This window comes from Culicoides brevitarsis, chromosome 2 (genome assembly GCF_036172545.1).
Source record: "Culicoides brevitarsis isolate CSIRO-B50_1 chromosome 2, AGI_CSIRO_Cbre_v1, whole genome shotgun sequence".
Classification (NCBI taxonomy): Eukaryota; Metazoa; Arthropoda; class Insecta; order Diptera; family Ceratopogonidae; genus Culicoides; species Culicoides brevitarsis.
The window spans coordinates 32,622,966-32,648,454 of NC_087086.1; the positions used below are offsets into that span (position 1 = coordinate 32,622,966).

Sequence of the window (25,489 nt, forward strand, 5' to 3'; positions counted from 1 at the left end):
TGTCGTTATACAGAACGCTGCACAGACGAAATAAAAAAAAATCTCACAAATATTAATAAAATTTATTATTTGCCAGGAAAAAGTGGGAAAAAAAGTAAAGCAAAGAGTGATGTAAATAAAACCAAAAATAAACATTTTTTTGTGTGAGACAATAATATCGTGTGACACAACGAACGAGAAAAAAAAATTCACATGAGTGACGTGTTCATAATAAATCTCAACGTTACTTAGACGAGACACAAAAAAAAACGCAAAAAAAAGTAGCAAACAAACAAAAAAGTAATTCGTAGTCATGAGTTTTTTTACATCCCTGCAAAATTATGTGACAAATGGCGTGGCGGGTTTGGGATTAAGTCCGCGAAGGATTTCCCTCCCGAGACAAGGTTCGCAGGAAGCGTCGCAGCAACAGTTGATAAATGCAGCACCGGGAGTGCCAAATGTGCAGATCGGAGGCGAAACAGTGTCTGGACAAAAGCCGATCAGTAGTACGCCGGTTCATGGTGAGTTATTTTTTATTTTTTGAAAATGAAAAAAAAAATGATAAAAATCTTCAATGAAAAGCAAATATCTCCAAACTAATTTCGCACTTCTTGTTTTTTTAGTTATTTATTTTTTTTTCTCTGTTGATGCGAGAAATTATGACCGACTTTTATTTGTTTTTTATACGATGTTGAGCTCCTGAGTAAAAAAATCATAAATTGAGATTTTAAAGTTTTTTTTCAATTGACTTGAGTCTCTTTCAATGCGATTTTTATTTTTTTTAAATTTTAATCAAATAATTAACTTAAAAATTTTAATGAATTTAATTTATTTATTTCTGACGTTTTAGAAGCAAATTAAAAAAAAAAATTTTTTTCATATTTTTGAAATAGATTTTTTTATTTTAATTTTTTAATCATTAAGTTTTTTTATAACTTGCAAAATCATAAGAAATTAAAGATTTATTGAAATTTACGTTAATTTATTTTTTTAAATTTTTATAATTTCTAATGTTTTAAGATTTCCTTTGAAAAATTTTCATGTACCTATAAATATTTGGATATTTATTTTTTTAAATATTTATTATTTTTTCAATGAAAAAAAAAAATTTTTTTTCATCATTTAAAAACTTTCCTTAATTTTTTTTTAATTTTCAAATTTTTCAAATTTTTTATTATTAAAAAAAAATATTTAATTTTAAATTTAATTAACTTCTTATTATTTATTTTTTTTTTAAATTGTAATAATTTGTTTTTTTATTTTAATTTTTTCTCAATTACTTATGATTTCTATGTTTTAAATTAAAAATTATTATTTTTAATTAAAATTAAATTTATTTTGATTAAAAAAAAATTATTTAAGTCCAAAAATAATTTTATTTATTTTTAAAATTTTTTAATTATTTTTTTTTCTTTAATTCCCTTTGGAATGACATCTAAACGTGCAAAATAAATCTTTTCCCAACTCCCAAAATGCAGTAAAAAATAATTTGAAAAGAAAAATAATCATTTACTGTGAATGCAAACACAAAACATGAACGTCGCTCAAGCAACGATGCAGAAAAAATTGTTAGTTTTCCATTTTTCTGTTTAACTTTTTTTTCCATTTTTGCCTCATTTTTCTCTCTTTTGTTCGCCATCATAATAATGTTGTTGCGTCACACTGCGCGAAGTGCATAAACGACCACTTATCTAAACAGATGATGATGGAACGCAAGAAAAAAAGTTAATTTATGTGGGCAGCAACAGCCTTCCTTTTGCATTCATGCGAAGATTTTTAATGTGCTTCTTCGTTTTTTTTTTTTTGTACATTTTCTGAAAAGATGAGAAAAAAACGATAAATGAGTAAAATATTGCATTGCAAAGTAAATAAAATGCTCGGTAAACATTAATTTTCTCCGGCTTTGTCGCGGAATTAGATTCATTTGCATTTTCTTCACGTTTTTTTTCTTTATTTTTTTTCAGGTTTTCCCAAAGTTTTGCCATCACCGAATGCAACAATCCCCCTGCAAACATCGCCATCGACACTTCCAACGCCTCAAGGCTCCATTCGACGTCCATCAACGCGAAACTTGGATGGTCTTGCACCGCCTCGTCAAGGCTCCTTTCGACAACGGAATTCGCCTGTGAACCCAAATCCACCCGAACGAGGCCCGTTTTTCTACAAACGACGACAATCATGGCCCGAAGTCGACATGAAATCGACACCAAGGTAATTTTTTTATGCTTTTCATGATTTGTGAACTCGTAAAAATCCCATTTTATTGCCCTTTTTGATCAATTATGCCTCGAAAAAAATGAAAACGAGCCAAGACGAAAATTGAGTGTGGAAAAAATATTAACAGTCAAATCCCATTAGAGACAAGTTAATTGAGAAATAATGACTGTCACGTCCCTCGCTTGCGTTTGTTGATCCAATAAAAGTTCGAAAGACACACACACAGCGATAAATAATCACCAACCGTCAACCATCAATACAGAAACAAGAGGTATTAATGTGGCATTAGGACATCATTCATCGCAAAATGACCCAATTTCGAGTGACTTATGCAAAGGATTTGCAAATTTTAATGAAAAGTAATAAATTTTCGCGAAGCAATTAAGGGAACTTCAATCAATTTTTCATTTCAAGTGGAAAAAATCCACTTTTTATTGCTTTTTAACGCATTATAAATGAAAATTTTGAAAAGTATACAGCTTTGGCTCTTGTAGAAAAAAAATTTAAATGTGAAAAATTGGAGAAAATTGTGAAAATTTTTGAATTTTCCGGAAAATCTTGAGGAAATTTAAAAAAAAAATTAAAAAACGTGAAAAAAAATAGATTTTTTTAGAAAATTTATTTTTTAAACATTAGAAATTTTTTTTAATCTTTATTAATTTTTTTAAATTTTCCAGAAAATTTATTCTTGTCTTTTGTAAAAAATTATTGAATCTAAAAAAATTTAATTTAAAAAATTAACTTCTAAAAAAAATAATTAAAAAAAATTTTTTTTCAAACTCTTATCAATTTTTTAAAATATTCTAAATTTATGATTTTTCTTACAATTTTTTTAAATTTTCAGAATTCTTCTTAAATTTCCACATTTTATTGAGCTTTTTTACAATTTTTCCTAAAAACTTATGACTTTTTTAAACTTTTATGGAAAACAGTGAAAAATCATACAAAAACTTCATTAAAATGCAGTTAAGCTTTTCATTCTACGAACGTTTTTAATCTCATTTTACGATCAATCCCATTAAAAATCTATGAACACTCATAAAAAACTTCACTTTTTCATCGTTTTTCCCAAAACTGATTTAATAGCCGTAAAAGCTAAAATGTGTCGAAATGAATTTTAAATGATTTTTCGCAACAAAAACACAAAAAATATCGCAAATAAGCTTAATTTGTTTGCATAGGACACCGAAAAAAAAAACTTTGAATGTGTGTAAATAAACATGTGATGTATTTTAAATAAGCAAATAACTCGCATGACATGACACAAATATTGTATCGGTAAATGGATGTTGTTTGTAATTTTGGTTTTAAGGTCGTCCATTACCTTTCCAATAACAACATCGTCGCTCGCACATGACACATAAGTAAACATTTAACACACACGAAAATAGAAAATGACTTGAATATTAATTTGTTGAAGTGGCGGTGATGAAAGAGGATTGACGACATTATTAGTTTTTTTGTTTTTATTTTTGTTCAATAATTTTTTAAACGATTTTTAGCTCAATTTATTAACAAAATTTGATGAGAACTTGATTTTTTAAAGGAAAAATTATAAAAAAATGAAAAATCTCATTTGTGGAAAGTAATTTTTTTTTCTTTTGGAACGTATTTTTGGCCAAATTTGAATTTAATTTGATAAATTATAATTTTTAACATTAAATTACTAAAATTTGATTAAAAAATCCGTATTTTTTGAATCATTGTATGTAAAAATGTTAAAAGTTTCATCTGTGGAAATTATTTTTTCTTTGTAGAACGTGTTATTAAGCGAATTTCAATTTATTTTACTAAAAAAATTAAGTTCATTAACATTAAATTAGTAAAATTTTATTCAAAAAATCATATTTTTTGAATCATCTTATGAAAAATTTTGAAAATTTCATCTGTGGAAAGTAATTTTTCTTTGTGGCACATATTTTTTAGCAAATATCTGTTTAATTGGATAAAAATTAAGTTCAATAACATTAAACTTGAAAAATTCCATTAAAAATTTTGGTTTGTGTAATCATGTTATGTGAACATGTTAAAAATTTAATTTGCGGAAATCAATTTTTTTTTCGTGGAACGTATTATTGAACAATTTTCATTGAAATTTATATAGAATTTTTTTAATTAACTAAAATATAATACTTAAAACATAAACAAATTAGCAAAAAATGCTAAAAATGTAATTTGTTGAACATAAATTTTTATCATGTGGAACGAATTTTCAGTTTATTTTGACATTTTCTGATGAATCTACCACAAATATTAAATAATGTAGAATTTAAGTTTTTAACGCACCTTTGAAATTTTTATTTGTGGAACGAAATTCGTAATTTTTTAAAGTGTGGGACTTATTTTAATTCAACTTATAAAGTTAAAATTTCTTAATTAAATTAAAGTTAAAATAATTTTCAATTAATAAAAAATTGAAACATAAATTAAAGAAAATGTTTATCAAATTTTGTTCTAAATAAAATTTTGTGGAAATGATTTCATCAAATTTTATCGTTGTAGAACTTAAAAATTACTTTCAAACTGATAAATTTCACTCCCTCAAATTGTGGAACATATTTATCCTCTCAAATCGTTCACAAAATCACAAATTATCGCCTAATAACTTTTCATAATTTTCCAATAAACTGTAAATTATGTGACAAATTCGCCGCTTTTGAATTCCAATTTTAACTTTGCTCATCATCATCTTATGGCAAGCACGCTTCATGACAAAACAACAGTCGACAACTAACTTAACACTTTTTAAGTATTGCCATTTTCCTCTCTCATTCGTCACACAATTTCCACACAATTTAACGAGACACGCACGTCGCAGCAATAAATTTGCTCTTTCGGCCTCATTTCACACACAAAAAGTCACTTATCGTCATTTACTTTTGGTCTTTTGCCTGCTTGTCTATATCTTTGTCTTTTACTTCCTTTGTCGTCGTTGTCGTCATACTTTTGCCATCAGCTATTTTTTTACAGTTATTTAATGAAAATATTGTGAGGAAAAGTGGTTCGTTCTCGTTATTAGGCGATAATGGCTTTTGTTTTGCCGCGCAAAATGAAAATCTTTTTTTTTTCTCTATTTTCAGCGTGCAAGAAAGCGATGGCAGCTATTTCGAGTCATTCACGGCACTTTCGTGGAAACGGGAGAATCGACGAATGTCGGCAATTCGCGCGGCAGAAGCTCGTGCGGAAATTGTCCCTGAAAACGAAAAGGAACCGCCTGGGCAGGGAGTGCACGTGAACGAGGACGATGCCTTCGACAATCCCGAACAACGGGATCAACTTTACATGGATGTCTTGCACACGATCACGAACACTGTGGGGGCGCCTGCTCCCGGAGGACAGGTAAGAAAATCCATTTTTTTTCTTCTTTTTTCTATGAAACATCGGAAATTTCGCACGCATCATTGCACTAAAAGAAGGAAAAAAGTTTCGTTGATTCAAAGCGAAGCGAAACGAAGAGACATTGCGAAAAAAAATGAAATGAATGGGTTTAAATTTCCCTCGGGACTCGAAGCTTTTAAATATATGAGAATTTTTTTCTCTCATATTTTTTTTTTCGCTATGTCTATTGATTGAACTCTCGACTATTATTATTATCATTCAATAGTTTGTCGCAGAAAAATTCCATTTTTTTTTTGCGTTGAACAACATTGTGAAAAGTAATAAACTTTTTTGCGTCTCTTTGTTCAATTTCTCGTCTAAAAACAACTTCAATTGATTCAAATTGACACAAGTACATGTTTTTTTTGCGTTTTATTATTAAACTTTTTTCATATCTGTTTCACCTTTAACGCGAAAAAAGTTTGCGTTGATAACTCGACAGATAAATGTCATTTGAATAATAAATGAGAATACGCATGAAATGGCGCAATTTTTGGAATATTTTAGAGTTTGAAGATAAGAAATAATATTTTAAATAATTTTCTTAAAAAATTGAACGAAAAAGCTTCATAAATTTTTTTTTACAACTGTAATTATTTAAATAAATTTTTTAATTTTATTCTAATAATTTTAACAATTAATTAATTAAATATTTACTTAATTTTTATAAATAAAAAATAATTACAAAAAAATATAAATAATTATAAAAAATAATTTAATAAATAATTTTTTAATAATAATGAGAAAAAAATTAAAATTTTAATTTAAATTTTAAAAAGATTTAATTTAATTTTATATTTTATTATAATTATTTATATTTTTTTTAATTAATTTTTATTTGTTAAAATTAAGTAATTATTTATTATTAATTATTAATTAATTAATTAATTATTTAAATTTAATTTAATTTTATATAATTAATTAATTGTTAAAATTTTTAAAATAAAATTAGAAAAATAAAGATTATTAAAATAATTAAATTAAATTAATTATTATTAATTATAATAAATTTTAGAGCTATAAATATTTACAAAAAAATTGTAAAAAATTTTAAAGTTATGGATTTAAAAATAGAAAAATAAAAAAATCAAAGTTTTTGCAAAAATATTCAATTTTATTTAATTTTTTTTTAATTTTAAAGTTATTGATAATTTACCTCTTGATGAAATTCTAAAAAAATATTTTTTATTTAATTAATTTTTTTATTTTAATTGAAAATTTTTAATTTTCAAAAGACTTTTTAAACTTGAAAATTTCAAAATAAAACTTTTTGACATCTTTCACTGAAACTGTCACAAATTTGCTTACCTACCTTTTAATGAAAATTTCACGAAATGCCAAAAGTACTTTCCCACATCCTAAAAATGCCAAAATAGGACAAACGAGTCATTGACGAAGGACAAAAAAAAAAGAAAAGTAATGAAGACAGATGAACCTAATGTGTTTTGAATTAAGTTGAGAAATCGAATTATCGTCCATTGTAGTAAATTTACGGTTTTCCATCGAGATCTACCTAAAAATTACGCAAAAAAACTTGGTAAATGTCAGACACCAATTAATACGATTTCGCAGAATTTCATTTATTTTTCATATACTTTTCTCTCTGATCATCCGAAAGACAAACGAGAGAAAAAAAAGTCTAAATAAATAATGAACTTTGTTTTAATTTGATTTGTTACTTTCATCTTCGTGGACATAGTGTCTACATGCGGAAACTTTTTCCATAGGGCGAATAGTTGTTAGTTTCGATCTTGAAGACGCCACTTTGCTTGCCAACGCGCATATCGTTGCCGCCCATGTAGACTGATCTTGTGTTCTCACGACATTCGCCTTGTTTCAATGCTTCGTAATTCGAGCATTTTTTAGCTTCAAAGGCAGTTGGATTCATGATAGATTCAGCAAAGAGTTCGAAGGCACGTGCATGGCTACAAGCTGGCATGGAGCAACCTGGTTGACGATTTCCACGTTGCATGTTGTAGTTTGGATAGAAATCTGCTGTTCCAATGGGAGTTTCGAAGCCCAAATCGCCAGGACTTGAGTGAATAACCTCAACGTATTCGGCATCAGTGAAGGAAAGACGATCCATGGGAGACACATCACGGAAGCCAGGCAAGACAGGATCAAGTCCAACGATGATTGGAAGAGTTTGTCCCAATTGTCTGAGCTTTTTGCCAGCAACTCCGGCAATTTGTGCACCCAAACCATGACCAATGACATTAACGTACAAGATATTGACACCTTGGCGGCTGAGAAGATCAAAAATGAAAGAGGCAACAGCATCAGCTACTTTAGAAGTAACACGAGCTGTAACAAGACAATCGTAACTGTCCGAGATCCATCTACCACTTCCTTTGGTCCAATCAACAGCAATGACATTGTAGTCTTCAGATCGTGCCATGTAAGCATCTTTAACGGTCTTTTCCATTTCCGAGTTTTTTCCGTTCAAGAATCCGTGAATGAGGAATTTGATGGGGGTACGAGGAAGCAACTTTCCTTCACCCAAGTCGTCGCTGATGTCAAAACCGAAGGGATAGTTTTTGTTGTAAAGCATGAACTTGACATCTTCACGACCTCTGGTCAACAGTGATCTGGAGCAAGTTTTTTGACTCATCAAATTCAAAGATTGCCCGGAAAGTGCATTTAATGAAGATTCATCTCGTACAACGGAATCCAAGTCATCGAGATTTCCAAGAGGATTCTCCCCAACTATTCCGTATGCTGGAAAATACTCTACTGAATCTGCGTAGACTCCAGCAAGTAAGAGAATTGAAGATAGCTTGAACAAGAAACACATCTTGCTTCGTTGAAGGTAGGAAGTGAAGTGATAATTTGTGAAAAGTAGACAACGAAATTTATAGTCGAAAGTTTCTTTGTTTACTTATCACGTGATGAAATCGCAACAATAATCAATTTTGTAACGTGTTTGATTCAAAAGATCAAACTATGTTGATTTTTTGAATGAAACACGTTTCAAAATTGATTGTTTAATAGATAAGGAAGGACATTGACATGGATCTGACCGAAGCCCTTATGTTGCCTTGAAATTTGATGAAAATCATCGATTTGAGACCCGAATCATGAAAAACTTTTCTGACTCCAATCGTGCTTAAAATTTACTAAGATCTTTTAGAAACCCTTTAAGACTTTCTTGAAGAGCTGAAATAACTCTGAAGGCGCTTGTTTTGTATGACAGCTTAAAAGGTTGAGATCCATTCTCGGCATTTACTGAGGATGCTTACGATTTCACAATATGAAGTACAATAGGACTCCTTATGATGCTGCTGAGCCATGATCGGACCAATACAATACAATAATGTTTTATTCCATCGAAATAATTTACATGAATTGATTATATTTAGGTTAGGTTAGGTTTGAGAATGCATCACCGCGGTCCGAAGACCTATTTTGATCGCTATTGTTACTTAAGTTACAAAACAAAATTTTATAAACTTTCAAAGGATTTATTGACCTATCAGAGTTAAACAAGAACTTACCTGAAACAGCTATTCAGTATTGACCATAAGGAGGTTTGGAGTTTGTCTTCAAATAGAAGATTCCTGAACCTTTTCCTTGCGATGAAACTCCAGGACCTCCCATAAAAACTCTTACATTACCAAAACCCCCTTCACATTGGTTCTCCTTCAAAGCTTCCAAATCCAAACATTTGACACTTTCAAAAGCTGTTGGATTTGCCACTGATTCCGCATAGTATTGATAAGCTCTTGAATGAGAACACGTTGAATCAAACTCACATCCTGGTTGCTGCTTATCCCTTCGATAGTTTGGATAAAAGTCCGCTGTTCCCAAAGGTCGAAACATTCCCAAATCCTGCGGGTTTGTGTGAATAACTTCAACGTATTCCGCATCATTCGCTGTTAAACGTTCATCTTCTGTAGGATTTGGCGAATCGGATTTCGCAGGATCAAGTCCTACAATAATGGGAAGTTTCGTGCCAAGTTGAATGAACTTCTTGCCGATACGTGCACTGATTTGAGCTCCCAAACTATGTCCGATTAGACCAATGTACATTGGATTGATGTTCTGGGACTTTATCATGTCTTGAAGAAAGTCAAACGCACCTTCAGCTACTAAAGGAACAATTCGTTTGGGAATGTGACAAGTATAGTAGTCGAGATAATCTTCGCCAGCTCCGATACTCCAATCGACTATGATGACGTTGAATAGTTCAGGATAACGTTGCATAAAGGCGTTTGTTATCAACGATGGCATCAAAGATGATGCGTTGTTCAGAAATCCATGAATTAAAACTTTAATTGGCGCATTCGGGATTAACTTTCCAACTCCAAGATCTTCACTTATATCAACTCCTTCGGAAAAGTTGTGGTTATGCAAGATAAATTTAATGTCAGGCCTTCCACGAAATCGCAAGTTACTAAAAGGACAGGAAAATCCAGGCAAAAAGCTTCGTCTTTCTCTTTTATCGTTGTTTGATTTCAATTTAGAACTCAAAGTATTTTGACCGAGAACAACGATCGCCGCAAAAACAACACACCATTTCAGGTTCATTGTCATCCTCGTCGTGTGTCATGAACTGACGAATTACGAAAGAAAGTGATTGAATTTATACAATTTCTATTGTTTTGATAAAGTTACGTTTCCTTATCAGATCAGTCGTTGCACGACAAATGTGGGTCATTAAAATAACAAATTGCGAAATCATTGATAAGGAATTTCGTATAAATTAAGAAGCAGGTGTTGTGTTCAACTTTGTATGATTAATTGATGAAGCGTGACTAGATCTTATGGAGATTAGAGAAGTTATAAACTTCAGGAATTCCTCAGACTCCAAAAAAGTAATTTTTAATAATGAGGAGTACAAAATTGAGAAAGAGGAGTACGGAAATGAGAAATTTGTATGTTTAGTTGTGAATATTTTCTAAAAAATTTGAGGAGTATCGAATTGTGAAAACAACTGATTTTACAATTCGATACTCCTCAATACTTAGAAAATATTCACGTTAAACCATACAAATTTCACATTTCCGTACTCCTCTTTCTCAATTTTGTACTCCTCATATTCAAAAATTACTTTTTTTGGAGTCTGAGGAGTACAAAAATGTTAAATATGGACAAATAAATTGCCACGAGGAGTACATAAATGTGAAATTCTTCCCAAAAACTATATTAAAGCCATATTTCTAGCTAGTTTACTCAGTCCATAAATTATTTGCCGAAAATTGTCACTAAATCCAAGAAGACATTTCCAAAGGCGGACACATGTTCGTGGATGGCATTTTCTATGAAAACACAAATTCCTCCTTTTGGCAAGTCGGCACAAAATTAAAGCGAATTCTCTCATTAATTTATCGTTCTTGTCATGAGAATGCGAGACAGGCACACACACATTTCGCACATTAAAACTTAATTTATCCCTCTTTACATTGTGTCGCTTTGTATCCTTTACCGTGTCGCACATTCCGCTACGAGGACAACGAAAAATGTAATTAAGTTAGACATTAGAAATATGCATATGAGACACGTAAAATCCTCGCCTGTCGCGTGTTGCAATCTAGCTTTAAAGGTGCACATGGAACACTCACAACTCAAAATGTCAACTTTGCTATTCAAATCAATTTCCGTTCGTCTCTATCTCTTGTCGTTGCTCGTTTTATGTCTTCTTCATTTATTTACGATTCTCGTTCGATAAAAAAAAACGCAAAAAAAGGAAGAATCGTTCTTATCAATTTTCCATCATCAAATGCCATCAACTGTTCGTTTATGAATGAACGCGTCGTCGTTTTCGTCACTGAATGAAATGAATGCGCTTCTCCGTTTCACGTGAAATTGATAATTTTTCTTTGCGTCTTCTATCTTTTAATTAAATAAATAGAAAAGTTCATTGATTTTTTCCTGCGTCGTCATTTTTAAATGGCAAGAAAATAGGGCGCTCAATTAGTCTCATTATTAGTAAATTGAGCTGTGTGTCTGTTTTGCGGCAAAAAAAAAAAAAGAAAAAAATAAGAAGAAAATTGAAAAATAGAAATGAAATTCGAGATTGTTTTTATACAAAATGGACGGTATTGAATTTTTTATCGTTTTTTGGTCCGACAACGTGTTAGAAAGGTTCAGGATTATAGCGAAAAAAATAATAAACGTGAGAGTTTTTCTTGGCTTTGCAATAGGAAGGGGATGGAATTGGATCAAAATGGGTTGGTAAGTGGATTTTAAGTTGAAATTTGAGGAAAATTTACTCACTTACCTAAGTTTTAGAATCGTTTTCTTATAGATTCTGCTGTTGAAGTGGTTCTTAATGAAGTTTTCTTGATCATAGATGAATTCGAGTCATTTAGTGTTCATTCAAGTTCATTAAAAATTAATTTTAAAAAAATTTTTGTTCATTCAAAATGAATTAAAGTTAAATTTTGTTTATTCAAGTTCATTCTCAATGAATTTTAGTTAAATTTTGTTCATTCAAGTTCATTAGAAATTAATTTTAGTTAAATTTTGTTCATTCAAGTTCATCAAGAATGAATTTTAAGAAGATTTTATTCATTCAAGTTCATCAAGAATTAATTTTAAGAAAATTTTGTTCATTCAAGTTCATTAGAAATGAATTTAAAGAAAATTTTCTTTCTTCAAAAAAATTTTGTTCACTCAAAATGAATTTTAAAAAAATTTTGTTCATTCAAAATAATTTTTAAAAAAATTTTGTTCATTCAAAATGAATTTTTAAAAAATGTTGTTCATTCAAAATTAATTTTTAGAAAATTTTGTTCATTCAAGTTCATTAGAAATAAATTTTAAGAAAATTTTGTTCATTAAAAATGAATTTAAAAAAAAAATTGTTCATTCAAAATAAATTTTTGTCAAATTTTGTTCATTCAAGTTCATTAAAAATGAATTTTAAGAATTTTATTTTTCATTCAAAATGAATTTTTAGAAAATTTTGTTCATTTAAGTTTATGAATTTTGACCAAAAAAGTGATCAAAACTTCTCATTGAATGACAAATTTTCTCTTAAAACCCAATTTCAAAGTCAAATATCGCGTCATTTGTTAAACATTCATCAAATGACTCCCTCAAGCACGCCATTTTTCCCGTCTTAAGAGTCCTCAGTTGTTGAATATTCCATCGAATGATATTTCTGCATCAATAATTCAGCACATCAAATACGATTGTCGTCACATGAATGCGAGCGCAAAGCAAAGCTAACGACGAGCGACGTTACTTTTCACAGTTGACTGAATGAAAAAAGTCCTTGAGATCCCATTGTTTCCTTTTCCATACTTACATGACATTTCTCGATTCCTTGCATTTGTCACACTTTTCCAATTCTCCTCGCTTCAGCAGCAGCAGCGGCACACTTTTGTGTCTCACGTTCCTTTGTCAAAGCTACAAATTTATGAAAAAAAGATCGATAAAAATTATAAATATTTTATGACAAGACGTTTCTTCTTACCTTCATCGTGCACCTGGAATATGTGTTCACTTGAATGATACAAAAATATTAACAATGTTCGATGTCGCAATCATTTAGTGCTTACATGAAAAATTTCTGAAAAGCAAAAAAAAAATATTGACACATTTTTCTCACATTATTACCTATTTTTCTACTTTTGCACAGTTTGCACATTACAAAGAGGAGATGTTTCTGCAGGCGCAACGAGCATTTAGCGTGTCAGCTGATCGGCATTATCGGCTGTTGCACATGGCAGCGGAGGAAAAACCAAAGATTATTGTGTTGTCTGTCGTGGTGCAGGAAGCCGATGGATTAGAAGCGAAGGATGCCAATGGTGAGTTTAACGCTGTGTTTGTTTTTTCACGTGTAATGCAAAAATGATGGTTGATGTGCCACACATAACATGATTTTTTATTGGATGCATCGACATCTCGTCGGCGATAAATGTCTAAATAAATGTCCAATATTTTTCTTTTAAATTATTGTAATCATGATGAGTTGGTTGATGCAATGAGAAAAAATTTTCTGAATGAAAAAATATTTTATAATTTATGTTTGAATTTGCAAAAAGGCGATTTTCAAATTTTCGAAATGTCATTTTCAAATTTTAGTGTATATTTTTTATGAACCAAAAATAACATTTTTTATTTTTTAAGAAAACATAAAATTTTTGAATTAACGATGAGGCGATTTACAAATTTTCAATGGTAATATTTTAAATTGATATTTAATATTTTTTTAAATGCTAAAAAATTAAAAGTTTTAAATAAATTTTATTTTTTTTACAATTTTTTAAGTTTTTTGAGCCAAGGTTGGAGTTAATTTTTTTTAAGAAATTATTTTTAATTTTTTTTTTTGACAATGTCATACAAAATTTCCAAATTTGTTGAAATTCTTCAAAAATTGATATTATATGAACGAATTTCTTAAAATCTTAAGAAAAAAATTTTAAAAAATTTTTAACCAAAAATAAAAAAATTAAAATAAAAAATTTGAATTAGCTAAAACCCATTGCCAAATTTTAACAATAATTTTTTTGAATTGACATTTATGAATTTTTAATTAAAAATTAAATTAAATATTGTAAATAAATTAAATTAAATTAATTAAAAATCAAATAAAAATTAATTAAAATTTTTAGTAAAATTTCAATAAAATTTCTTTAAAAAAAATAAAATATTTTTCAAAAAAAAAAATAAGATAAAACATGAAATAAAAATCCTCATTGCATCAGCCCAACACACATTTTTATTTTTTTTTCTGTGTAAATTTATCTAACAAAAATAAAATAATGCAATAACTGCACTTCCACTTACTTAATTTTCCCTGCAAGCAAGTCTGTAAAAATATATAAAAATAATTTTTTTTTCTTGTTTTATCCTTTTTATGTCATTCACGCTTCCCCCTCTTTCCCCGCCCACGTATCTTAGCTATGTGCACCATCACTGTACCTGCAAACCTATAAATATATAAGAAAAAATTCTGTGTGTTGCTTGATATACTTTATATTATTATTTTCTATTTTATTTGTTTCTTATTCCACATCACGAAGTTCCTTGCAATGACGAGAAACACATTTTTCATAGCAAAATTTTTTATGAAGCTTCAGAAGAAAATGAAAACTATATCCATCATAAAAGTTTTTACTTTTTTTATGTTTTTTACGAGAAAATTTTTGAAACGAAAAAATCTCTCCACAACGCGACGAAAAAAAATAAATTAAAATTAAATACACAACATTTTACAATAATAAACAGACAAGACATGAACTCTATGTTCACTTTTTTTTTTTTTTTACTTCTCTCTACTACTTTTACTACTACTACAATCAACAACATGTACTACTACTCTACTTCTGTTGTAGAAAAACTTTTCTTCAAGGTAACATAACATTTTCAACTTTTTTAATTAATTACGTTTAAAAAAAGTTTTTTTTTAAATTCTTTTTTTATTATATTGCTTTTTTATATCTACTTCTTTATATTATTAGTGTCTCGTTAATTCTTTGAGTCATCCAAAATTTTTTAGTAAATTTTTAGATAATTTTAATGATTTTTACTCCAATCTATGCTTGATGTTGCTTTTTTTCGTGAGTTATTTGCATGAGCATGTTTTTTTGTTTATTTTTGGGGTCGAACATGGATTTTGTAACAATTTTAATAAAAATTTTGACATCTGTCATTTAAATGTCAAATTCAGAAAAAATCTTAAATTTTGTCGAAATTTAGGGCAAAATTTATAATTTCTTTAAAATTTTTACAAAAATTGGAATTTAAAAAAATTTTTTTTTTAAACTGACATTTGACATTTAAAATTTTTGACGTTTCATGAAATTCTAAATTTTTAAAAATCATGAAATTTAAAAAAAAAAAATTTTTTTTTGATAAAAAATTAAAAAATATTAATTTTTTAATAAAACCTTGAATCTATAAAAAAAATTACAAAAAATTTTCAGTTTGACAAAAAAAAATTATTTAATAATCGCACACCCCCTCAAACGTGTAATTTTTGAACCGAATTTCACGGGTCAAAAATCTCGTATAAAAAGTTCATTCTGTCATTAAATACGAAATTTGTAACATTTATCACATAAGTAGTTCAACTTTTTTCCGCCTGCTTCAGTTTAACCAAAAAACTTTACAGCTTCGTTATTTATCAAGTGAGAAACGGATAATCTACAACAAAAAATTATTGAATTTTCTCACAAAGTAAATTTTTAGTTTTTCTTTACAAGCCTCTTTGGAGACTAAAACTTGCGATGACAGAATGGGAAAAAAATAATTAAAAAGAAGCGAAAATAAAGTTGAGTTATAATTAGATTTTTTTTTACTTTTTTTGAAATGAAAAGTTTTGCTGTTGTCAATCTACCTGTTTTTTAGCCTTTTGGATGAAAAAGAATTAAATTCGAGCAATTTTACCACGTGACTTAACCCAGTGCACATTGTGAAATGTCTGCTCAATGCAAATTTCAAAAATTCGCCCAGTTTACATTTTAAATTATTTTTCTAATGCACATTTCATAATTTCTCCCCAAGGCATCTTTGAAAAAAATCTCTCAATAAACATTGAAAATTTTTGCCCTATGCACATTTTAAAATTTTAACCTAATGAAAATTTTAAATTTTTGACCCAATGCATATTTTAAATTTTAAACCCAGTGCGGAATGTGAAATTTTTCATAATCTTTCCTTTATAATTCAAAGTACATTCCAAAAAGAAAATTTCCCAAAGAGATTTTCATAGAAATCCCACAAAACATGCACCGAGAGTTGTTGTTGCACAAAGAAAAATTGTGGGAACTAATGTCAGCATGGAAACCACAGTAATAATAATGCAAATGGGAAGTTATTAATTAGTTATGCACTCGCACGTACACCCGAGTTGCTGCTCATTTTGTGTTGCCGCTCCGATGCTGTTCATGTCGAAAGCAACAAAAAAAAAGAGTCTACGGAGGAAACCTTATTAATTCAGAAACTTGTCTGGCAATGAATGCAACTATGTCTTAATTGGCACCATATGATTTTATATATTTTTGCTCATGTATGATTTTTTTTTGCTCTGCAGCATCCCACAAGTTCACGCAAGTTGCAACAAGTCAAAAGGTGAAGGTCGAGTATTTTCGCTCCGAGGCTCGTTATTGACATTTCTCAGACATTCCGGAAATTTTGCGTTATTATGAAATTCTCGACAAATATGAAACAATTAAATACCACTTTTAACTTTTGCACTCATATTTTTGAAATGTGAAGTAATTGTCGGTGTTTGCGTGTGCATGAAACATCAGGTGCACAAAATTTGCAGCATAAGTTCGAGCCGACAGAGACACACACACACAGAGAAAACAAAGGAAATTTATAATTGTTGATTCACCACAAACATTATTGAAGTACTTTGTAATTACAAAATTTTATTATATTGTTCTGGTGAAATTGACGAGTGTTTGCGTTGCACAAATGAGAATAAAGGACGGAGATAGTTGGAGATTTTCTCGGAAATCTCATTCAGGTTGTTTAGAAAAGTTTTTCCAAGGGCTCTTGAAAATATCTCATATTGCAATGGAAAATTTTTAGTTATTATGGAAAAAGTTGATGAAAAAATTTTAATGAAAAATATGAAAGTTCTACCAAAATATATTTTTATATAAAAATTTTTCTAAAATATTTGATGTTTTTGATAAAAGGGCAATTAATGGGCAATTTTTTTTAATTTCTTAAACCCCAAGATTTTCGAATTTTCTTATATAAATTTGGGGTTTTTTATGTTCAAAGGGCATAAAAGCTTCTTACAGCCCAAAATTCTTAAAAATCTCCATTGAAAACGGAAATTTTTGAAAAAAGGGCAACAAATGGGCAAAACATATGTTTACCGTAATTCTCGAAATTTCTTTTTGAAATCAATACTTTTCAGAAAATGGCAGCAAATGGGCCAGAATATCTTTCCAGAGCTCAAAATTCTTAAAAGATTATACAAAAACCAATAATTTTAACAAATGGGCAAAATATCTTCATAATTGCCCTTTGAAAATAAAAGCTTCTTGCTAAATAAGCAAATAATAATCTTCGAGTAAAAAATTTCCTTTGAAACCGAAAAATTTTGAAAGAAGGGTAGTAAATGGGCAATTGCATCAGTTTCTCATAAAAAACTTCCCATAAAAATTAGATTTTCATTAAATGGGCAGCAGATGGGCAAAAATAAATTCCCAAGGTCTTAATTTTTCAAAGTTATCTTAAAAACGAAAGATTTTGACCAAAGGGCAGGAAATGGGCAAAAAAACTTCATAAAGCCCAACATTTATGAAATTGCCCTTTAAAATGTTTTTTTATTATATGGGCAACAAATGGGCAAATTTTCTTTGAAAACGAAAACTTATGAACAAAAGGTAGAAAATGGGCAAAAAATTGTCCATAAACAATAATTTTTCATTAAAAGATGGACAAGAATGCACAAAATTTTCAAAATTGTATCTAAAACGAAAAAAATGTCAGATGGGCATCAAATGGGCAATAAAAAGGCAAAATTCTAAAAATTGCCCTAAAACATTAAAATTTTTGAAAAAATGAAAGCAAAAAGCTACTTTAAACAAAAATTAATCAAACAATGTAAAAAATTTGTAAAACCATTCAATTCTCAACCCTTTTGTTTTCTCCCAAAAATCACATGTAACTCATCAGATTTTGCAAAAACCACCGCCTTTCGTAATGTTAGAAGCATGTTAGCTCGTTTTTGTAGACTACTGTAATTATTGCGTTGCTGTGATCGTATAAAACAGCTTTTAATGCACATTTTGTTACTTTTGCCTCTTTCTCTCCGCACCAAACACACACTTTTCATTAAAATGAATTTTCTGCATGTAACAAAAGTACAAAATCTGCTTTAATTTAAAAGAAAATACGTTTTTAATGAATTCTAGGATTTAGCGATCCGTATTGCATGTTGGGAATACAACCAGCGGGAGGTCCATCGTCTCCGTTGCCGCCTCCGATGACGCCGCGAACGCTTTCCGATGCTGGAATGGATACGCTGTGTCTCGATTCGCCTGAACATCAGGGAAAATTGCGGAAACATCACAGCTTTCGACTGAGTTTCAAGCGAAAAGATGGCGGAAGACGCGAACATCGCGATAGTGTCGGACCTGTGCCGGCGAAATTTATCAAGGCGACAAGTGTGAGACCGCACACGCTGACACCGAAGTGGAATGAGAAGTTTAAGTTGTGAGTAAAAGTGGGAAAATTAATTTTGGAGGACGTGAAAAGTAATTTTTTTCTTGTTTTTTTTTTCAGTGACATTGACGACATTAACACGGATATTCTGCATTTGGATATTTGGGACCACGATGATGAAAGTTCCGTAATGGATGCCGTGTCGCGCTTGAATGAAGTTCGTGGCGTACGTGGTTTAGGTAGATTTTTTAAACAGGTTTGTCAGAGCGCGAGACAAGGATCGCAAGATGACTTCTTAGGTTGTGTTAACATTCCTCTTTGTGTAAGTTGCAATTTTAAAATTAATTTTTTAAAAAATATTAAATTTAAGATATGTAATTAAAAAAAAATAAGCAAAAATAAAAAAAAAATAACAAAAATTCAAAATAAAAAAAAAATATATTTTTTTCTGATAATTCGTGAAAGATCATAAGAAAATTAATAATTTTCAATAGAAAATTATAAGAATCAAAAATTTTCATCATAATAATGGAAACAAAAATTTCATTGAAAATTTTAAATTTTGATAAAAATTTATGAAAATTAGTCAATAATTTTAATTTTCGTCTTAAAACATTATTGTTTTTTTTTTAAATTGAAAAAATTAAAGATAAAAAATCATGAGAATTAAAAAAAATAAAATTTCTCCAAAAAATTTAATCTATAAAAATTAGTTAAAATCTTAGGTTAAAATTTAATAAAAATTGTTGAATATTTTTGAATTAATTTTTTTTTATTATAAATTAGATTAAATTACTTGAAAAATCATGTAATTTTTTTAGATTAATATTTTTCCACGAATTTCAATTTTTTTTACCAATTTTTCAAATTTTGACTTAAATTCGAGAAAATTTTTAAATTTAAAAAAAAAATTGTAAAAAAAATAAATTTTAAAGTTTTTTTTTATTAAAATTAATTAAAATTTTCTCTGAATTTAGAAAATAAAATTTAAAAAAAATAATTAATTAATAAATTATTACCTAATTTAATTAAATTTTTTTTTTTTTTTTTTTTTTTTTTTTTTTTAAATCTTTATAAATATTTTTTTTACAATTTCAGGATATTCCCTCGACCGGCTTAGAAGGTTGGTTCAAACTCGAAGCCCGTAGCTCCCGCAGCACCGTTCAAGGTCGCATCCGCTTAAAACTCTGGCTCTCAACACGCGAAGATCACGGCTTCTCCGAAGAGGAAAATTGCGCGGGAGTCCGCAAATTCGAGCATCTCAACATGGTTTTCATGTCGCACGAGCTGATGACGCACGAACCAACATGGACATGGAACGGCGACATTCCGGGTCCTGCACTCACGATTCTCCATCAAATGGCAGTTCAAAGCGACTTGACGGATCTCCAATGTGCTCTGGCGAAATTCGTCGCCGCTGCTCGAATTAATAAACGCACGCCACTCGATCCGAAGTTCATTCATCGACTTCTCATCGACGTGGATCGACAATGGGCGCACAACACGGAACCCCTAAGTCGCGATCTCGAACAATGGCTGGCGGATCAAATGAACGGATATGTCGACAAAAGTTTGAATCAAATTCGGCGACATCGAGAGATTTTTCCGGCTTTGCATCCGCCATCGTTGGTGCGATTGGAATTTTTGCTGCGAAGTTTGGGGCTTTTGGGATCAATGAGAGCTTTTAGACAAGTTTGTCCGTTCAGTAAGGGAGTGAGAGGCGAAATTGTTGGATATTTGAGGAAAGGATCGATACAATGGGCACAATTACAGCTAAGAGAGGCACAACGATCGCCGAATCCCGTGGTGCAGTATACGACAACGCTTGTGGCGGATTTGCAGCTTGGATTGACGTATTATCACTCACTTTTTGACAAGTAAGTTCTACTTAATTTACGAATTTTCGAAAATTGTTCAAGAAAGTCTTCAAATTTTCGATAATTATTCAAGAAAGTCTTCGAATTTTCGAAATTTGTTCAAGAAAGTCTTCACATTTTCGAAATTTGTTAAAGAAAGTCTTCACATTTTCGAAATTTTTTCAAGAAAGTCTTCAAATTTTCGAAAATTATTCAAGAAAGTCTTCGAATTTTCGAAATTTGTTCAAGAAAGTCTTCAAATTTTCGAAAATTGTTCAAGAAAGTCTTCAAATTTTCGAAAATGGTTCATAACGATCTTCGAATTTTCGAAATTTATTCAAGAAAGTCTTCAAATTTTCGAAATTTGTTCAAGAAAGTCTTCAAATTTTCGAAAATTATTCAAGAAAGTCTTCATATTTTCGAAAAATGTTCAAGAAAATCTTCAAATTTTCGAAAAATGTTCAAGAAAGTCTTTGAATTTTCGAAAATCATTCAAGTCTTTGAAAATTTCCATAAAAATCAAATTTTTAATTAATTTTTTATCCATTTCAGCACCAACGGCATCCAATATTTCAGCATAATTTACAAACAATTCGACAGCATGCTCGCCGAAGAGGTCTACAGTCGCATCGAAACAGGTCAAATCCCTGGGTTGTACATCAACAATCACTGGACCGTACTCGAAGGAGATCGTGAAGTCCCCGATACGCGTCCTTTTGAAATCTTCCTCGCGCTACAGGAATTCTCCAACTACAAACAGCATCTCTCCGTGCAACCTCAACCGCCAGAAAAACCACTCGGGCTGCAAAACTACCACGAATGGTTCGAAAGTATCTTGCATCGATGGCTCACGGTATCCAAACAAAAGGCCTATCAACGCGTGAAATCAGCAATTGCCAATGACAAAATTGTCGAAGGCGAAAAAATTCCCCGCCACTCAACATCGTCCATCGACTCTGCCTCGTGTTTCTACCAGTTGCGCGAATTTTGGCGTTTACTCGCGTGGCCCGATCCGCAAGTCGTCGCAAACATCGAGGCGCAAATAATTGACGTTGTGTGTCAAGCGGCGATCCAATATGCGGATTTGCTGCATCAAAACCTCATGGATAGCGGATATTTCGATCAGCAGGGCCCGTTCAGGACTTCCGACGACATGTGTGTCAGTGTGAATAATTTGGAGTACGTGAGACGAGCTCTGGTCGAATTTCGTCCCGATAACACGAATTTGCCGACGGGAGCGGAAAATTTACTCGAATCGACGTTATTGCAGCTCGAACAACGCGCCGAACGCGTTTTAAGCAAAGTAAATTTGTCGATGCAGGCGCCCTTGCACAAAGCAGTTTTTCATCTTGCTTGGTCTCCGGATTCGTTGCCAGCGAATCAAGCGATAATTCCGTTGTTGGAGTACTTGGATGTCCATTTGAGTGCGTTGAATACAGCGTTGTTGCCGAAAAACTTCACCCGAGCGTTGCAATTGATCTGGATCGCAGTTTTGAATGAACTTGCCTTCCAAATGGACACGGGAAATGACAGCGAACGACCAACGAACTTCCATGAAAGACTTTACGAGGCGCTTCATTTGCTCGTGGACTTTTTCAATGCTGAAGGGCACGGGCTGCCGAACGAAGTTTTGCGATGCGAAAGTTATTGGCGCGTCGAACAACGATTGCAGTACCATAAAACGGACACGGAACGGCTAATTGACCTTTTTTACATTCAACGATTGCAGGAACAATGTTCGTTGGGAGCGCCAAGCGGATACGGGTTGTTGGCAGTTCGAGCGTATTTTAATCATGACTCGCTTTGTGTGGAGATTTTGCATGCGAGAGACGTCATTCCGCTGGATCCGAATGGATTTAGTGATCCGTTTGTGATAATTGAGTTGCTGCCAAAGAGGTTGTTTTCGCATTGTAGTGACCAGCAAACGAATGTTCAGAAGGTAAATTTTTCTTAAATATATTTTTTTTTTAATTTTAAGAAAAATATGACAAAAAAGTAATAAAATTATCAAAAATTTATAAAAACAAAATTCGAAAAAAAAAATAATTTAGTACGGAAAACAATTTTTTGAGTAAATTTTAAGGAAAAAAAAATAAAATTCCGAAAAAATAAATAAAAATAGGATTAATTAAATAAAAATTTTTAAAAAATTTGTGAATTAACAAAAAAAATAATTTAAAATAAAATTAAAATAAAAAAAATTAAATAAATAAAAATTAAAATAGATAAAAAAAAATAAAAATTAAAAAATAAATTAAATTAAAAAAAATTAAATTCAATTTATTTATTTAATTTAAATTTTAAATTTTTTTTTACCTTAAATTACAAATTTAAAATTTTTTTTGAAGATTTTAATTTAATTTAAATATTTTATTTATTTTTTACTGATTTTTAATTTTTTTTTTCCTTTAGATTTGTTCAAAAAATTATTTTTCATATTTTTGAATTTCATTTAAAAAAAATAAAATTCAAACAAATCATAAAAATTTAATTTTAAGAAAAAAAAATATGAAAAAAATTATTGCATTTACAAGAAAATACATAAATATTAAAGAAAATTTTTCTGAAAATGATCAAAAATTACTTTGAAAATTTTAAAATATTTTTTAAGAATATTTAAAATTTATTAAAAATTCATAATTTAAATAAATAAGCTCAGATTTGAAAAAATAAAGTAAAAAAATTCGAAAAAATATTAAAAATTCAAAGAAAAATATTAAATTTCATTTTTAAAAAAATAAAAATTTTTGTTAAAAAAATCGTGAAAAAATAATAAAAATTCAAAAAATCAAAAATTTAGGTTAAAAAATTCTGAAACTTACCCAAAACTAAAAATTAATATTTTTTTCAGAAAACATTACATCCAATTTTCGACGAATGCTTTGAATTTTCCGTCACCCTCGAGCAATGTCAACACGAAGCAGCGATGATCGCCTTCACCGTAATGGACCATGACGTTCTCACAGCCAACGATTTTGCTGGCGAAGCCTTTTTAGGTCTCAATAACATCCCAGGAGTTGCGGATTACTCAACGAGCGTCGAAAATTTCCACGGTTTGAAACAAATTGACTTGCCATTAATGCATCAAAAGGACAAATGTGAGTTTTTTCCATCTAAAAAAGAAATCTTTACTAAAATAATTTTTTTTAGTTCATCCAATTCTGCAAATTCTCGAATCCCGTATCAACGACAAACAAGCGATGGATTTCGTACGCAAGCAAAAGGCACGAATGACATCCTAAAATGTGTCAAACCACATGGAACAATGAAAAATTATCTTTTAATCGTTCTCCCGTACCTCTCCCTCAATGCAAAACACGAAGATAGTCATCATATGGAGCGAAATTAAACTGGAATTGAATAGAATAGGAAAATAATGACTTAATTATTACTTTGTTCAAAATCAGATTCAAAAAGTTCACTTCTGGCATGACAATGTTAGTTACCAGACGATTTTTTTTTTGTGCAATGCTTTTGTTCGAAATGAATGTAATTGGAGTTGGTTTGTGTGAGAAAACCACAAATTTCCATCTATTTGTGCAAAGAAGACTTACGTGATGTACGACGAGACAAAACCACAATGGATAAGGTTCTATTGGGCAAAATTTTGTCTTTTGAATGATTAAAGGATGGTTTTGCGAGAAAATTAGACAACTTTTCGTCCTTTTTCACCTCAATTTAATTTTTTAGAAGAAATATTCACGTTTCTAACGAAAAAAAACGAACATTAAAGGCAAAAAGAGAGACAATCCGAAACTTGAAGGTTGAACTTTTGTAAATATATATTCAAGCACAATTAAAAATTAAACGGAACTTGACAGTATTTTTCTACATTCACAACTTCTGATAACAAAAAATATCGTAAAACACAAAAAATCAAAAGAAAAATGAGCTACTATACAAGTAACTTGCACAAAAATTACATACAAGAATTTTCTCATTCATCAAAATTTAAAATTTCAGTTTATAGAATTATTTTGACAGTTCATAAAGTGACAGGTGTCAATTTTTTTGATAATTTTATTTTATTTAATAAAATTTTTGAATAAATTTTTTCGAAATATTTTTAAAAATTAATAAATTTTAATTTTGAACCACTTTAAATGACCCAATACACATTTTGAAAATTTTATCCCAATGCAAATTTTAATTTTTTCATCCCAGGTCACATTTTAAAAGTCAAAATAATGACATTTTAAAATTTTTTAAATTTATTTTCAATTTTTTTATAAAAATTTAGGTATTGAAAAATATTAAAAAAATAAATTTTCTAAAAATTATTCAAAAAAATGTTTAAATTATTTAATTATTTAAAAAATTAAATAATTAAATAAATAAAAATTAAAAAAAAAAATAATTATTTTTTATAATTTATTAAAAAGCTTATGACATCTGTCAAAGTCAAAATTAATCTATGAAAAAAAAATTAAAAAAAATAAAATTTATGACACAAAATGACACGAAAAGACCGAAAAATGGGTCCAGACAGCTATTATACACTACAATATTTAAGAAAAATGCTTCCACATCTTATAAAAAAATTTAAAAAAATATCAAACTATAAATAAATGTTTAAACCAAAAAAAAAACACAAAAAATAATCTGCCTTCAATGTCATGTGAGAGCTAATTACAAATAACATACACATATGAATTAAAGAACTTAATTAGGGACTTTCATACATTTCATTCACACACACAGTAAACAGCACATAACACACAAAAATAAAATAAATGGCCAATTTCATAACGGCAATCAAATAAAAAAAAATAATTACTAATAAATAATTAATTAATACATAAAAAAATATTGTGTGAACTAAAATGACTAATAAATGTGTTAATTGTGGCATTTATTTATAAATATAAATATAAAAAATAATCTTGAAAATTATCTTAATTAAGCTACTAAACTAAATCTATACAAATTTACATTAAAAACTAAAAATAATCAAAGAGGGAATATTTTATACATATAAA

The 25,489-nt window shown here is 29.5% G+C and overlaps 3 protein-coding genes across 3 annotated transcripts; 1 reads left to right on the forward strand and 2 right to left on the reverse strand.

Moving 5' to 3' along the window:
* Positions 1 to 292: 292 nt before the first annotated feature.
* Positions 293 to 24,230, forward strand: LOC134829484 (BAI1-associated protein 3). The gene is made up of 10 exons (XM_063842564.1): positions 293 to 500; positions 1,944 to 2,190; positions 5,277 to 5,535; positions 13,160 to 13,328; positions 18,405 to 18,705; positions 18,775 to 18,976; positions 19,753 to 20,531; positions 21,063 to 22,449; positions 23,362 to 23,608; positions 23,661 to 24,230. Exons 1-10 carry the CDS (start codon positions 293 to 295, stop codon positions 23,750 to 23,752), a joined length of 3,891 nt encoding a protein of 1,296 aa, XP_063698634.1. The 3' UTR covers positions 23,753 to 24,230.
* On the reverse strand, positions 7,168 to 8,376 carry LOC134829485 (phospholipase A1-like). The gene has a single exon (XM_063842565.1). The coding sequence runs from the start codon at positions 8,366 to 8,368 to the stop codon at positions 7,277 to 7,279; it is 1,092 nt and encodes a 363-aa protein (XP_063698635.1). The 5' UTR covers positions 8,369 to 8,376; the 3' UTR covers positions 7,168 to 7,276.
* LOC134832408 (phospholipase A1 2-like) lies at positions 8,939 to 10,101 on the reverse strand. Its single transcript, XM_063846422.1, has one exon. The coding sequence runs from the start codon at positions 10,099 to 10,101 to the stop codon at positions 9,082 to 9,084; it is 1,020 nt and encodes a 339-aa protein (XP_063702492.1). The 3' UTR covers positions 8,939 to 9,081.
* Positions 24,231 to 25,489: the final 1,259 nt, after the last annotated feature.